Genomic DNA, 12363 nt, shown 5'->3' with positions numbered 1-12363 from the left:
AGCATCCTCTGAAATGTCACCACCCCACTTACGTTTACCAACAAACCTCACCTGTAGTCATCGTAGCTCTTCATGTTGAGTTTTTGAAGGATGACCTGTGACAAACCCGGGACGTTGCTGTCCATAGCCAGGAAACCCAGAGAGTCCATATTGGGTCCTGTAACAACTGGCGTCTCCTTGGGAGTTTTTTTGGCGCGACTGGCTTTGGAAGCCCCAGCTTTGTTCCTGTGAGCCATCTTTGGGGGTTGTTGGAGGATCCAGAATCTGAATCAATCTGTAAAGAAAGATTTTTATTTATACCTATTTCTGTATTTATGGGTCATCTTCCAGGAAGAAGCTACAGCAGGGCAGTGGTGCCTGGAGCCTGTTGGGAACGGTAGGATGCAAGGTAGGGAGCTCAACAGTAGGTGGCGCCAGAGCCAACAAGCAGCCAGGTCCAACAATGCAAAAGGCTGAGATGCTTTAGTCAAGGGGCAAAGTGTGCTATGGTGGTGAGAGACACAGGAAAACAGGAGGACTGTACCACATGCTTCATCAAAATGGGTCAGCAGGCTGTACTGGTCAGCAGCTGAGCTGGGGTTAAATCCTGCTTGTGTTGGCTGTGCATGTCTCTTCATTAAGTGACTGAAAGCCTCAGAGGAAACATATAATCTGTTCCTCCTCCCCTCATAGTCCCTTGGCCTGAATACATAGCCTGCTGATTCCATCAGGCTGCCTCAGTGGGAGAGATGAGTGGCTTTGCCAAAAGACCAGCTCCACCAGGCGCCTCCTGAGCTGTTTCAATGCCAGGAGACCATTGTAAGAATTGGCACCTGAGTTTGCTTTTTCTCCTCTTCCCTTTCTCCTTGTGTGTCATGCTGTTTAGACTGCAAGCCTGTGGGCAGGGACTGCCCTGTTTTCAGTGATTGCATGTAAGCCAGACCTTCTGACTGAAGAATGGGCTACAAATGTTCTATATGAATAGATATCTGGTGGGGCCAGGGACCTGCGATTTTGATGCGGCTATCATTTTTCCCAGCATTGCAGGGGGTTGCACTAGATGACCTTTGGGGTTCCCTTCCAACTCTGCAGTTCTATTATTCCCCTTTCTTTTTTTCTTCCTCTGACCTGGCATGGTATGTTCACAAAGCAAGCGGATGAGTCTCCCCGAGGTTAGCTGAGAATACATTCTCCGCTGGCTAACAGGCCTGCCTCTTCTCTTCAGCCTCACACCTGCTCCAGTAAATCACCCCATCATTATATGATACCCACTGGAGGGTGGGCAGGATCAGATTGAGAGCAAGGCATTCGCCTGGCCCCCAGCCAGAAAAACCAGCATCCAGTGACACCACAACTGATATTCACTTGATACTGCGCCTTTCATCCAATGGTTTGTCAGCCTGCTTACAAGGAGCTCAGAGGCAGCGGTGGCTGGCGGAGTTGAGGTCGAGCCCTGTAACATGATTTTTTTTGTGATTGTTGTTGCCAGAGTTCAGGTGGGGTGTGGGTAACCCCCAAATGAGACAGCTAAGAATGTGCAAAAATCAGAGGAGCTGCAAAGCTGAAATTTTGGAGAAACTGCAATGCTGAAATTTCAGGGAGAACAACCCCCACCCCGTTCATTTTGGCTCAGAAATTCTATTTATCTCATTTTAATTTTTTTAAAAATAGTAGTAGAAGAAGAGTTTGGATTTGATATCCCGCTTTATCACTACCCGAAGGAGTCTCAAAGCGGCTAACATTCTCCTTTCCCTTCCTCCCCCACAACAAACACTCTGTGAGGTGAGTGAGGCTGAGAGACTTCAGAGAAGTGTGACTAGCCCAAGGTCACCCAGCAGCTGCAGGTGGAGGAGCAGGGAAGCCAACCTGGTTCACCAGATTACAAGTCTACCGCTCTTAACCACTATACCACACTGGCAGTAATAATGTGTGCAGTCAGATATTCTGAGTCAGTTATTGTCCAAGGTGTTACTATTAGCATATAAAGCCCTAAACAACTTGGCTACCCCATATGTGCAGGTGGCACTGTGGTCTAAACCACTGAGCCTCTTGGGCTTGCCGATTAGAAGGTCGGTGGTTCAAATCTCAGTGACAGAGTGAGCTCCCGTTGCTCTGTCCCAGCTCCCGCCAACCTAGTAGTTTGAAAGCATGCCAGTGCAAGTAGATAAACAGGTACTGCTGCTGTGGGAATGTAAACGGCATTTCCTTGTGCTCTAATTTCTATCATGGTGTTCCGTTGCGCCAGAAGTGGTTTAGTCATGCTGGCCACGTGAACCAGAAAGCTGTCTGTGGACAAACGCCGGCTCCCTTGGCCTGAAAGCAAATGAGCGCCGCAACCCCATAGTCGCCTTTGACTGGACTTAACCGTTCAGGGGTCCTTTACCTTTACCTTTTACCTATGTGCCCAGTTGACCACTTCAACTGTCAAAGCTGGCCCTGTTACAGGTACAACATAATACTTGTTCTGTATTTGTAATAAATTTATCTTTTACTGTGGCAGCTCCCAAACTTTGGAACTCCCAGTCTGTTGACATCAGGCAGGCACCTTCACTGTACTCTTTTCAGCACATGCTAAAAACATTTTTGTTTAGGCAAGCCTACCCAGGCAGGTAGAATGTTGACAGATGTTTTAAGGTTGTTTTTAGCTTATCACTTATTTTAGTTATTCTTTGAATGTTGCAAATAGTTGTTTGGAACTGCTTTTACTGATAATTTCATTGTTTTATTCTCTTTCTTACCCACTTTGATTCCCCCCCCCCATTTTTTTAAATTAATTTTTCAAATTTGTAACAAACATATCGACAAATACAAAAAGAAAACATAAAAAAACCCCAAAAAAACCCCCAAACATAGATCCTAACTGTAGTAGTTCCACTTTTGTTAACATTGTTGGGTGCCTTCCTCAAATCCCCCTGGCTGAGTTTCCATATACATCATTGTAGCAGTTTTCCAAAACTAATTTCACCTAAAATTTATTTAGTCAATTAACCTCTTTCTTTCTTTTCATTTTAACTTTAAACATATTATTCTATAACATCACATATTTAAATCCTAGGCCAATCTGATACTTGCAAATAATTCTATTTAAGTTATCTTAACATATTTAGCTAAATAGTCTTTAAATTTATTCCATTCCTCCTGGTACTCCTCCTCCTTCTGGTCACGGACTCTTCCGGTCAGATCAGCTAGCTCCCAAAAGTCCATCAGCTTCATCTGCCATTCCTCCACTGTTGGTACTTCTTGTAATTTCCAATTTTTGGCTAACAAAATTGTAGCTGCTGTTGATTTTTTATTTTAACAATCATGCGGTATATAAACTTTAATAAAATAGATATTGGACAGATTCACACCATACATTTAAAGCACTTCATTCCACCTCTTCAGGAATCCTGGGTAGTGTCGTTTGTAAAGGGCGCTGGGAACTGTAGGTCTGTGTGTGTGAAACTAGTTCCCCGGGATTCCTTGTGAGAAAGCTGCATGCTTTAAATGTGTGCGGAACATGCTTTAAATGTGTGATGCGGACCTGCCCACGATTTCTCTTGCAGGCAGCTACAGCCTGAAATGTGGGCTTATAAAAATGCTCTGCGTAGCTGAGCCCCTGGATTGAGTTTGACTGCCTGTCTCTCTGCCAGGTCTAAGTGGTTTTTAATTGGGGGAGCTTCACTCTCGCTCATGATAAACGGGATCATTTAATTCCAGGCAGCTGGTTTGGCGTTGCTACCCTGACAGTCCCCTGCATTCTCGTTAGACAGCCATCATCCCCCTCTCTCTCAGTTGACAGAAAACAACAGTCTCTCAAAGCTGCACACACATAGAGGCACAACTTGGAGCCAATGCTACAGGCCAGGTTTCAGCTCATAACACACCTCTTGAAATTCCTCTGGCTCTTTAATTGAGCAAGGGATTTTCTCTGATACCCTTGGATAGAGCTCCTGTCAGCACCGTCCGTTTATTATCTTCTACACTGCTGTGTTTTGGCTTTACAAAGGAAGGAAGACGATTTCCTTTCCCGGCTCTACATTCTGTTTCGGCTGGATAGCTTAAGGCTGCACACACCCCAAACATTCAGAGCATGTTTAAAGCACATGGCTTCGCTCAGAGAAACCTTCAGCTTACCCCTCACAGAGCTACAACCCTCAGGGTTCTTTAAGAACATAAGAAGAGCCTGCTGGGCCCATCTAGCCCAGCATCGTGCTCATCGAGCCAGTGTGGTGTAGTGGTTAAGAGCGGTAGACTCGTAATCTGGTGAACCGGGTTCGCTTCTCCACTCCTCCACCTGCAGCTGCTGGGTGACCTTGGGCCAGTCACACTTCTCTGAAGTCTCTGAGCCCCACTCACCTCACAGAATGTTTGTTGTGGGGGAGGAAGGGAAAGGAGAATGTTAGCCGCTTTGAGACTCCTCAGGGTAGTGATAAAGCGGGATATCAAATCCAAACTCTTCTTCTTCTTCTAGTACTGGCCACCAAGATGCCTCTGGTAAACTGGCAAGCAGAACCCTAGCACAAGAGCCCTCTCCCCTCCTGGGGTTTCCAGCAACTGGTATTCAGAAGCATTACAGCCTCCAAACATGGAGGCAGAGCACTGCCATCATGACTCGTAGTCACTGATAGCCTTATCCTCCATGAGTATGCCCAATCCTTTTCTAAAGCCAACCAGGTTGGTGGCCAACACTGCCTCCTGTGGCAGGGAGTTCCACAGTTTAGCCATGCACTGCCAGAAGGAGTACTTTCTTTTTTCTCTCCTGAATCTTCCAACATTCAACTTCACTGGATGTCCCCAAGTTCAAGTGTTATGAGAGAGGGAGGAAAGACCTTTCTCTGTCCACTTCATCCACACCATGCATAGCTTTATAAAATTCAATCGCGTCCCCTCTTACTTGCCTTTTCTTCTAAACCAGGATTTCCCAAACTTGGGTTGCTTTTGGGACTACAGCTCCCATCATGCCTAGCTAGCAGGACCAGGGAGTTGTAGTCCAATAACAGCTGGGGAACCAAGTTTGATAAAACCCTGCTCTAAATTTGCACATACCCAAGAGATGCCCTTGTGGAATACTTTATTTTGGCGGGGCAATGAAGGAGATAAGGGTAGCTGGAGCCAGAGACAGGGGATGGGGGAAGACACACTCAAATGTCAGAGACCAAGATGACAAAAAAGCAGGCTCTGCCAACAAGGATGAGATAGCAATGCTATTCCAGTCCTGTGCCTTCCCTGGAGCTGGCCAACTGGCTGGCGAACAGAGCTGGGAGGGGTAGAACAGGGGGTGAACAGATGCAAAAGGCACCCCATTAATTGAAAGCTGCACAGGGAGCTAGGAGGTCTCCCAGCTCACCTTATACAATAAGCCCAGTGTTTTGCAGGAGGGGGAATCCAGCAGTCAATTTGTCAAACATTTAGGCATCATGCAAAAAGGGAGAGGAGGGTAAAATAAGCAGGGATCTGCAGAATAGTTGTATACTCTGATTGAGAGGTATAGATGCAAATTCAGAAATAATTTTTATAATTGAAACAGAAATGCAATTCATCTCAGCCTAGTGGAAGAAACTGTGACCAGGAGAGTTGTTTGCCTGCTGTCCGGGTGAGATCTGTTGATGGGCAACTTTAAGCCCGCCCTCCTCTTATGAGAAGATTCACACTCTACATTTAAAGCATATTCAACACACATTTATTTATTTATTTATTTAAATAATCTTTATTGCTTTTAAAACTTACAAGAAAAGAAAAAGGAAGAAAATAGACGAAAGAAAAAGACAAAATAGAACAGAGAAGAAAAAAAAGAGAGAGAAAAGAAAAAACAATACAATAAACAATACAAAACACAACCTTAACACATTAACCTAAACAAAACAAAAGAACAACAATTTAAAAACATATACCAAACCATTTCATTACTCTATCTTTCATTCCCTTATTTCATCGACCTCCTCTCACCTCCCTTTTTGTATTCCACTTCTATTACTTGTTCCAGCAATTCCTTTCCATCTTTCTCTATTTTTATCATTATGAATATCTTAACATATTTTGTACCTTATTTTCCATTAATACTGAAATACTTATTTATACCTAACTCCTTATAACATTTCTGCTAAAGCCATAAAATTTCATTCCAACAATTTTCTAACACTCATTAAATTTACAATATTTCTATATATAAACTTTAAACTTTCCCAATCTTCTACCACCATCTCTTCTCCCTGGTCTCGGATTCTGCCAGTCAATTCCGTCCATTCCATATAGTTCATCAACCTGGAGATCTTCTGTCCGAGGCTCTTAAATCTTTTCCAAGTCCTTTCTGCAGTTTTTCTTCATATTCTTTGATACTGAGGGTGCTGAAGCGCAGGTCTTGGGGGGGCCCCGATCCAACCATGCCCCCATTCCCTCTCGACAGACCAACCAACTCTCCACAGCTAAAACCAGTGTCCATACAATGTCTCAAATCATATTTCAAGGCTCCTCCAGATCCAAAGGCCCCCACAACTCCAATCACCTCCTGACCCAGATTCAGGACCCAAAGGTCAGTAAATCTCTGCTTGAAAGAGTCTATCCAACCTTCCTTCTTCAATTCAAGCAGGGCTCCAATCTTCAAATTCTGACTTTTTCTATATTCATTCATAAAAGGCCTCCACTTATAGTCCCATATTCAACACACATTTAAAGCACTTGACCCCCGCCACCCCCAAATACTGGGAACTTTAGTATGCTATAGGTGCTGGAAATTGTAGTTCTGTGTGTATAGGAATCACAGTTCCCAGGATTCTTTGGGGGAATGTCGTGCGCTTCAGATATGCGTTGAATATGCTGTATGGTGTGGATCAGCCTCTTTAAACTGGACCTGGCCTGGACAGCCCCGGACTCTCCTCTGATGACCCTTCAAAGAGAAAGGCTGTCCTTTTCAAATTTAGACACATGGCTACTGATGTCAAATCAAGATATACAGCTAAAAGCTATGAGCTGAGAAGGGTTCCTCCAGATGACCTATTTATTAAGCATTCATCCTGATTTGTTTGCATAAAGTTTATGCAAACAAAAGGCTGGATTATATCTAGTCTTTTATGAACATTTGTTTTGATTTGTTTGTGTAGTGGTCATGTGACAGTGAGCATTCATCCTGTTCCTGCATTCATCCTGATTTTCTTGTGGGGTAGTTTACGAGTCTTCCCAGTAATCACACATTCGTCTCACCCTTTTTGGTGCATTTCCACATCCCTTTTCTAACTGCAAAATGTCCTCTTTCTCCTTTTTAAACAAGAAGTGGATCTGTTGCAACAGAGCACCTCTCTGTTGGGGTTGTTTATGTCTTCCTGCCAGTCATTTACTCTTCCCACACATTTCAATGCATTTCTCCATCGCTTTTCAAATGGGAAGAAGTCCATTTCTTTTTTAAAGAGGATTTGTTGTGCTCGGGTGACAGAGTCCTTTACTTCACTCTATTTGCACAAAGCTAGATTTCCCAGTGTGCCCTTGAGCCCCTCCCACAAAACACAGACAGCCTGGAGGTGCCCAAATACAGAAGGATGGAGACAGGAACAATTAATATATGGGCTTTTCTATACAATAAGATTAGACACGCAGCTGCCTTATGCTGAGAAAAAATACCCATCCATCCAGCACACTGTGATTTGTGATCCGTCAAATGAATACTTCTGTGAATGAACATAATAAATTTAAAAGGGCAGGTGGAGAAAAGGGGTAAGACTGACAACTGCACAAGTATCTAGTTAGCTGGCAGGCATGCCTGCCATTTATTTTGCACTAGCGAGAGGAAGCTTGGCTCCGTACGCAATAGAAAAACTTGCTGCAACTCCTTTTCTGGATGTTACATTTATATGCCCTTGGATAGAGAAGCAGGAATAAAGTTCTGTCGGACAAAACAGAAATAAAGGTAGCTAACAAAAATTACTTCTAGTTACTGGGGCTGCAAGAATATATTTAATGTAGGTTAATTGCAATACTAGAAGAACAATTACTCGAACAATTGTGGTTTTTTGTATGTGTGTTTAGATCCATCTGCATTACAGTCAGAGGCGGATTTAGGGGGGCGCAACCGGTTCAGTTGCACTGAGCACGGAGCCTTGGGGGTGCAACAGGGGGCGCCGTAGAGTGGAAGGCGAGAGGCGAAGGGGGCACTGAATGTTGGCGTCGCACAGGGTGCCGCTGAAAATTGAGAGCCCAAGGTCCGCCACTGCTACAGTTAAGAGACACACCATCCCTCAGTGACTGTCATTGACAATCAGACTGTCTCTCCAAGATTTACCATTTGAAAATAGTTATCTGGAAAAAAATGATTTACAAGTACATTCATCGATAGCAAGAAGTCAAGAGATATGAAATAAGGAGCCAAGCCGAAGCTGTTTAAAAAAAGCTTGAACTCCCTATGCAGACGTTGATATGAAAATATTTATTTTTATTTTTTATTTTCTGAAATTTGTTATCTATCTTTCTATTTTTTATTCTTTGTTCTGTTTCTTTTTTCTTTTTATATTCTCTATTTTTTTAGTTTTATTTCTGTATATTTGATGTATTTACGTGTTCGCAATTAATAAAAATAATTTTTTTAAAGAGAGAGAGAGAGCGACACCATCCCTAGGCTGAACCCGCTTGCAGGGACATGTGTGTGAGTGTATACAAATAAAAACCTTAAAGGGCATTTATGAAACATATTCCAAAGGCAAAATAGGAGTAGCGATTAACCCCCACCCCACCCCACCCCACCCCACCCCACCCCAGGGAAAGAGGTAACAGGGATTATTCCTGTTAAACTAAAATTGTTGGAGGAGCACAGGGTATAGAGATTGTGAAAAGTTGATTGGGGTCTGCCGTTGGGTTGAAGGCAGAAGGACTCAGGGCAGCAACAATGTGCAAGGAGGTAAAAAGGTTGTGAGAGCAAGTTCTGAGAAAATCAGAGAAAGTCAACAGGCTAAATTTAAAGATCAATGCGCAGTACGGGAAATTTACCTGCTAGATGTCTCTGCAGCTGGATTCTTCCTCTGCTGCAAATATCCCTTGAATTCTCCAGTATTGCTCTCAGCCTCCAACTGCAGAAATGCCAGGAAGAAAATCTCAGTCTAAGAATATCCTGCCAGCAGTTCCAGATCTTGACTAGGAAGGAGGACTCCTTCCAAATGGACAGGAGGGATGGGGAGGGGGGGTTGAACTGAGCTTTCTCAATTGCTCAAAAGTTTGTACAGTATCAGGATCGTAATGAGCCAGCTGCCCCCAACAGGAAAATAGAGGACACTACAAGAGGCCCACACTCCAACTACCACCACCAAACTACTTTTCACAGCTGTGGCTTCTCCCATGTGTAAAAAGAGGGAAATCATATACACTCACCTTGTGGGGTTATTGTGAGAAAGGTGAAGGCTGTAATGCTCTATGGACACAGAATCATGGAAGTGAAGAGTTGAAAGGGATCCCAAGGGTAATCTAGTCCAACCCCCTGCAGTGATGGAATCGCAGCTGAATGATCCCTGACAGATGGTAATGAAGATCAGTGGTAGGAACTGATGCAAGAGCCCTCTATTGCTCTTTCTCTCTACAAACAGCCTTGTTCAGCAGCAGCATGCCCGACATGCTGCTTGCTCAGTCAGACTTGGTCCTTTCCACACCATATGTCAAATCCATACCAAACATTTAAAGCACCCAGCTTCCCCCAAAGAATCCCAGGGACTGTAGTTTGTTACGGGTGCTGGGGATCGCAGCTCTGTGAGGGTAAACTACAGTTCCCAGGATTCTTGAGGTGGTGGCGCTTTAAAGATATACTCTGTACACACCCAGATAAGAGCAGAGGAGGAAACAACAACATTTTAACCTAAAGAGTGTGTCTGGTCCTGTCTTTTCGAAAGTCTCCATATGGTGCTGGAGGAGACTCTTGAGAGTCCCATGGACTGCAAGAAGATCCAAACTATCCATTCTGAAGGAAATCAGCCCTGAGTGCTCACTGGAAGGACAGATCCTGAAGCTGGGGCTCCAATACTTTGGCCACCTCATGAGAAGAGAAGACTCCCTGGAAAAGACCCTGATGTTGAGAAAGATGGAGAAGGGGATGACAGAGGACGAGATGGCTGGATAGTGTTCTCGAAGCTACCAGCTTGAGTTTGACCAAACTGCGGGCAGCAGTGGAAGACAGGAGTGCCTGGCGTGCTCTGGTCCATGGGGTCACGAAGAGTCGGACACGACTAAACGACTAAACAACAACAACAACAACAACAACTTCAGCAGATAGCATTTAAGCACACAATAAGAATTTTGCTGGATCAGGCCAAAGACCCATGTAGACCAGCACCCTGTTCTCACAGTGGCCATCTGGATCCCTCTGAGAAGCCATAGCTTCTTTCTTTGTAAGCAATTTGCACCACCATGTGAGGGACATGCTGCTGCTGTTTCTTCCACTGCTGTCTCTTGGCTGAGTTGAAAATTTAACACTGGTAATGCCATCAGTGGCACCTTGTAGTAAAACAGCGGCAAATGGCCAATGTGAACGTCTGACTTTCACCCACCAAATATTAATATAGAAGGGTTATTTTAAAATAGCTGTCAACAAGAGGTTTGGTATGAGGGTTTTTTCTTGTGGGGAGAGATCACCCAGCGATTTAGCTGGGGTAGGCGGGGGAAGACGTGTGTCCAACATTTTTGGTTGCAAGAAGATACTCATTTGGGCCTCAGAGACTTTCCGATAACAGAAAGTTATATGCCCTCAGAACATATGAAATGATAAGGAACATGCACTTTGTTTCTTGCACCTCATCTGATGGTTATAATTCCCTCCACTTATTATTATTCATAAATTTATTAAAGAAAGCAGGTGTTGAGAAAAGAATTTAAAAAGGGAAGGAACCCGGGGGATAAAAACCCAGAAAAACTGTCAGTTCACATTGACAATAAAATAACCACTGATGCCCTCCAAACAGGTATCCAAACTGCGTTGGCCCTCTTTTTCCGGCTGAAAAATGGTGTTCCAATGTAGCAAGGGCATGAAGGTCTTCAGAACATTGTGTAATAGATGATGGGTATTTCTCTTTCCAGGCTCCAAGTATAAGTCTTAGCAACCACTACAGCTTGCAAAAAAAAAAAAACTTGCTAACTCCCTTCAAATCTAGGGTTCTGTGGGCTTCTGCTGCGCCCAGTAAATGCAACTCTTGTGGTGAAGACACCGCTGGTACAATAGACGTGTGCCCGGGCAGGCTTATTACTAGGCAGGAGGCGGCGACGAAACTGCGAAACCTTCGCTTGCCCACAACAAACATGGCAGCCGGAAGGTCTCGCGAGGCTTCCCTCCGGGCGAAGGAACGGAGAAGAGCTCAAGGCGACCCCGCGTCGCTATGGCAACGAAAGATGCTCCTGCAACCGTCGCTGGGCCTCTGCGCTCTTCTGTTACCTGCGGGCGGGTGGACAGGTGAGCGCCTCTCATTCCCCGCTGCCCCCGGTTCAGCGCTCGCACCCATTTCCATCCAGTGCAGGGCGTGAAGGTGTGTTCCTCTGCTTTGATTCCCAACCTGGAAGAGTCGAAAATTTTCCAGTGAAAAGTGAACTTCAGCTTCCCAGGGTTGTATCCATCCAGCGTGACTCCTGCTTAGAGTAGACCTTAATGTACTTAATGGCTGGCTCAGGCCCATAGATTTCAGAGGGTCTGCTCTGAGTAGACGTTAGTTGGATACAGGGTCAAGATAAGCTGTTTCATCCAAGAATACTTGCAGTGGTTTGCATCACAAGCTCCTCCACCGCCTTCTCTTAAAAGGGGGTGTTTGTATGATTTTTTTAAAAAAGAAATCGGTTTAATGTTATTTAACATACCCTTTTGCACACACAAGCCCTGCAGCAGTAATTGACATATTGCTGCCTGAGGCAGAGCAGCAAATGATGTATTTATCACTCAAGTCTAAGTTCTTAGTACTCAAGGCCAGCCAAGTTATTTTAGCACCTAAGACAGAAAATCTCATAAGTGCGGGGCGGGGCGGGGGGGGGCTGGGATACAACACTATAATAAGTACAAATTAGGGCTGCAATACTGTTACTTGGAAGTAACTTACTGAGATGGCCGTTGGATTGCATTGTTGACTTTCAAAAAGGAAGTGATCTGAGAAGTTGGAGACTTATTGCAGCAATCAGCTGCAGGGTTATATTGTGCTATATTACTGCATTTTTGTGCTGTATATTTTATTTTATTAGTTTTCTATCCTTGCCTTTTCTCCAGTGGTACATCCCTCCTCTTTAGCTTCAGAACAACACTGCAAGATAGGTGACATTCAAAAAAAGTTAAGTGGCCCAAGGTCACTCTGTGAGTTTCAAGGCTGAGTGGAGATTTGAACTGGGATCTTCCTGGTCCTATTCTGACACTCTAGCCATCACATAACACTTTGTTCTATACTACTCTGCATATCCTAGCCT

General features: G+C 44.4%; 2 protein-coding genes across 6 annotated transcripts in view; one reads left to right on the top strand and one right to left on the bottom strand.

Annotated features, from left to right (window-relative positions):
• MSS51 (MSS51 mitochondrial translational activator) overlaps nt 1-9196 on the bottom strand; it is a 35682-nt gene extending 26486 nt beyond the window's left edge. For both annotated transcript variants that reach the window (XR_013979607.1, XM_080982011.1), the window contains exons 1-2: nt 8932-9196; nt 52-274 (exon numbers count right to left, since the gene is read on the bottom strand). Coding sequence is in view for 1 of the 2 variants with exons in the window: in XM_080982011.1 (XP_080838137.1) it covers nt 52-236 (185 nt within the window). In the remaining variant the exon portion in view is untranslated. The remainder of the gene's footprint in view (nt 1-51; nt 275-8931) is intronic.
• Nucleotides 9197-11291: 2095 nt separating this feature from the next.
• CFAP70 (cilia and flagella associated protein 70) overlaps nt 11292-12363 on the top strand; it is a 31654-nt gene continuing 30582 nt past the window's right edge. For 3 of the 4 annotated variants that reach the window (XM_080981585.1, XM_080981584.1, XM_080981582.1), the window contains exon 1: nt 11323-11444. The gene's annotated coding sequence lies outside the window, so the exon portion shown is untranslated. Of the gene's footprint in view, nt 11445-12363 lie in introns of all 4 variants that reach the window. The other variant, XM_080981583.1, reaches the window with a different exon arrangement.

Source organism: Podarcis pityusensis (assembly GCF_964106645.2).
Source record: "Podarcis pityusensis genome assembly, chromosome: 14".
NCBI lineage: Eukaryota > Metazoa > Chordata > Lepidosauria > Squamata > Lacertidae > Podarcis > Podarcis pityusensis.
This window is presented reverse-complemented; position numbering and strand designations above follow the sequence as displayed.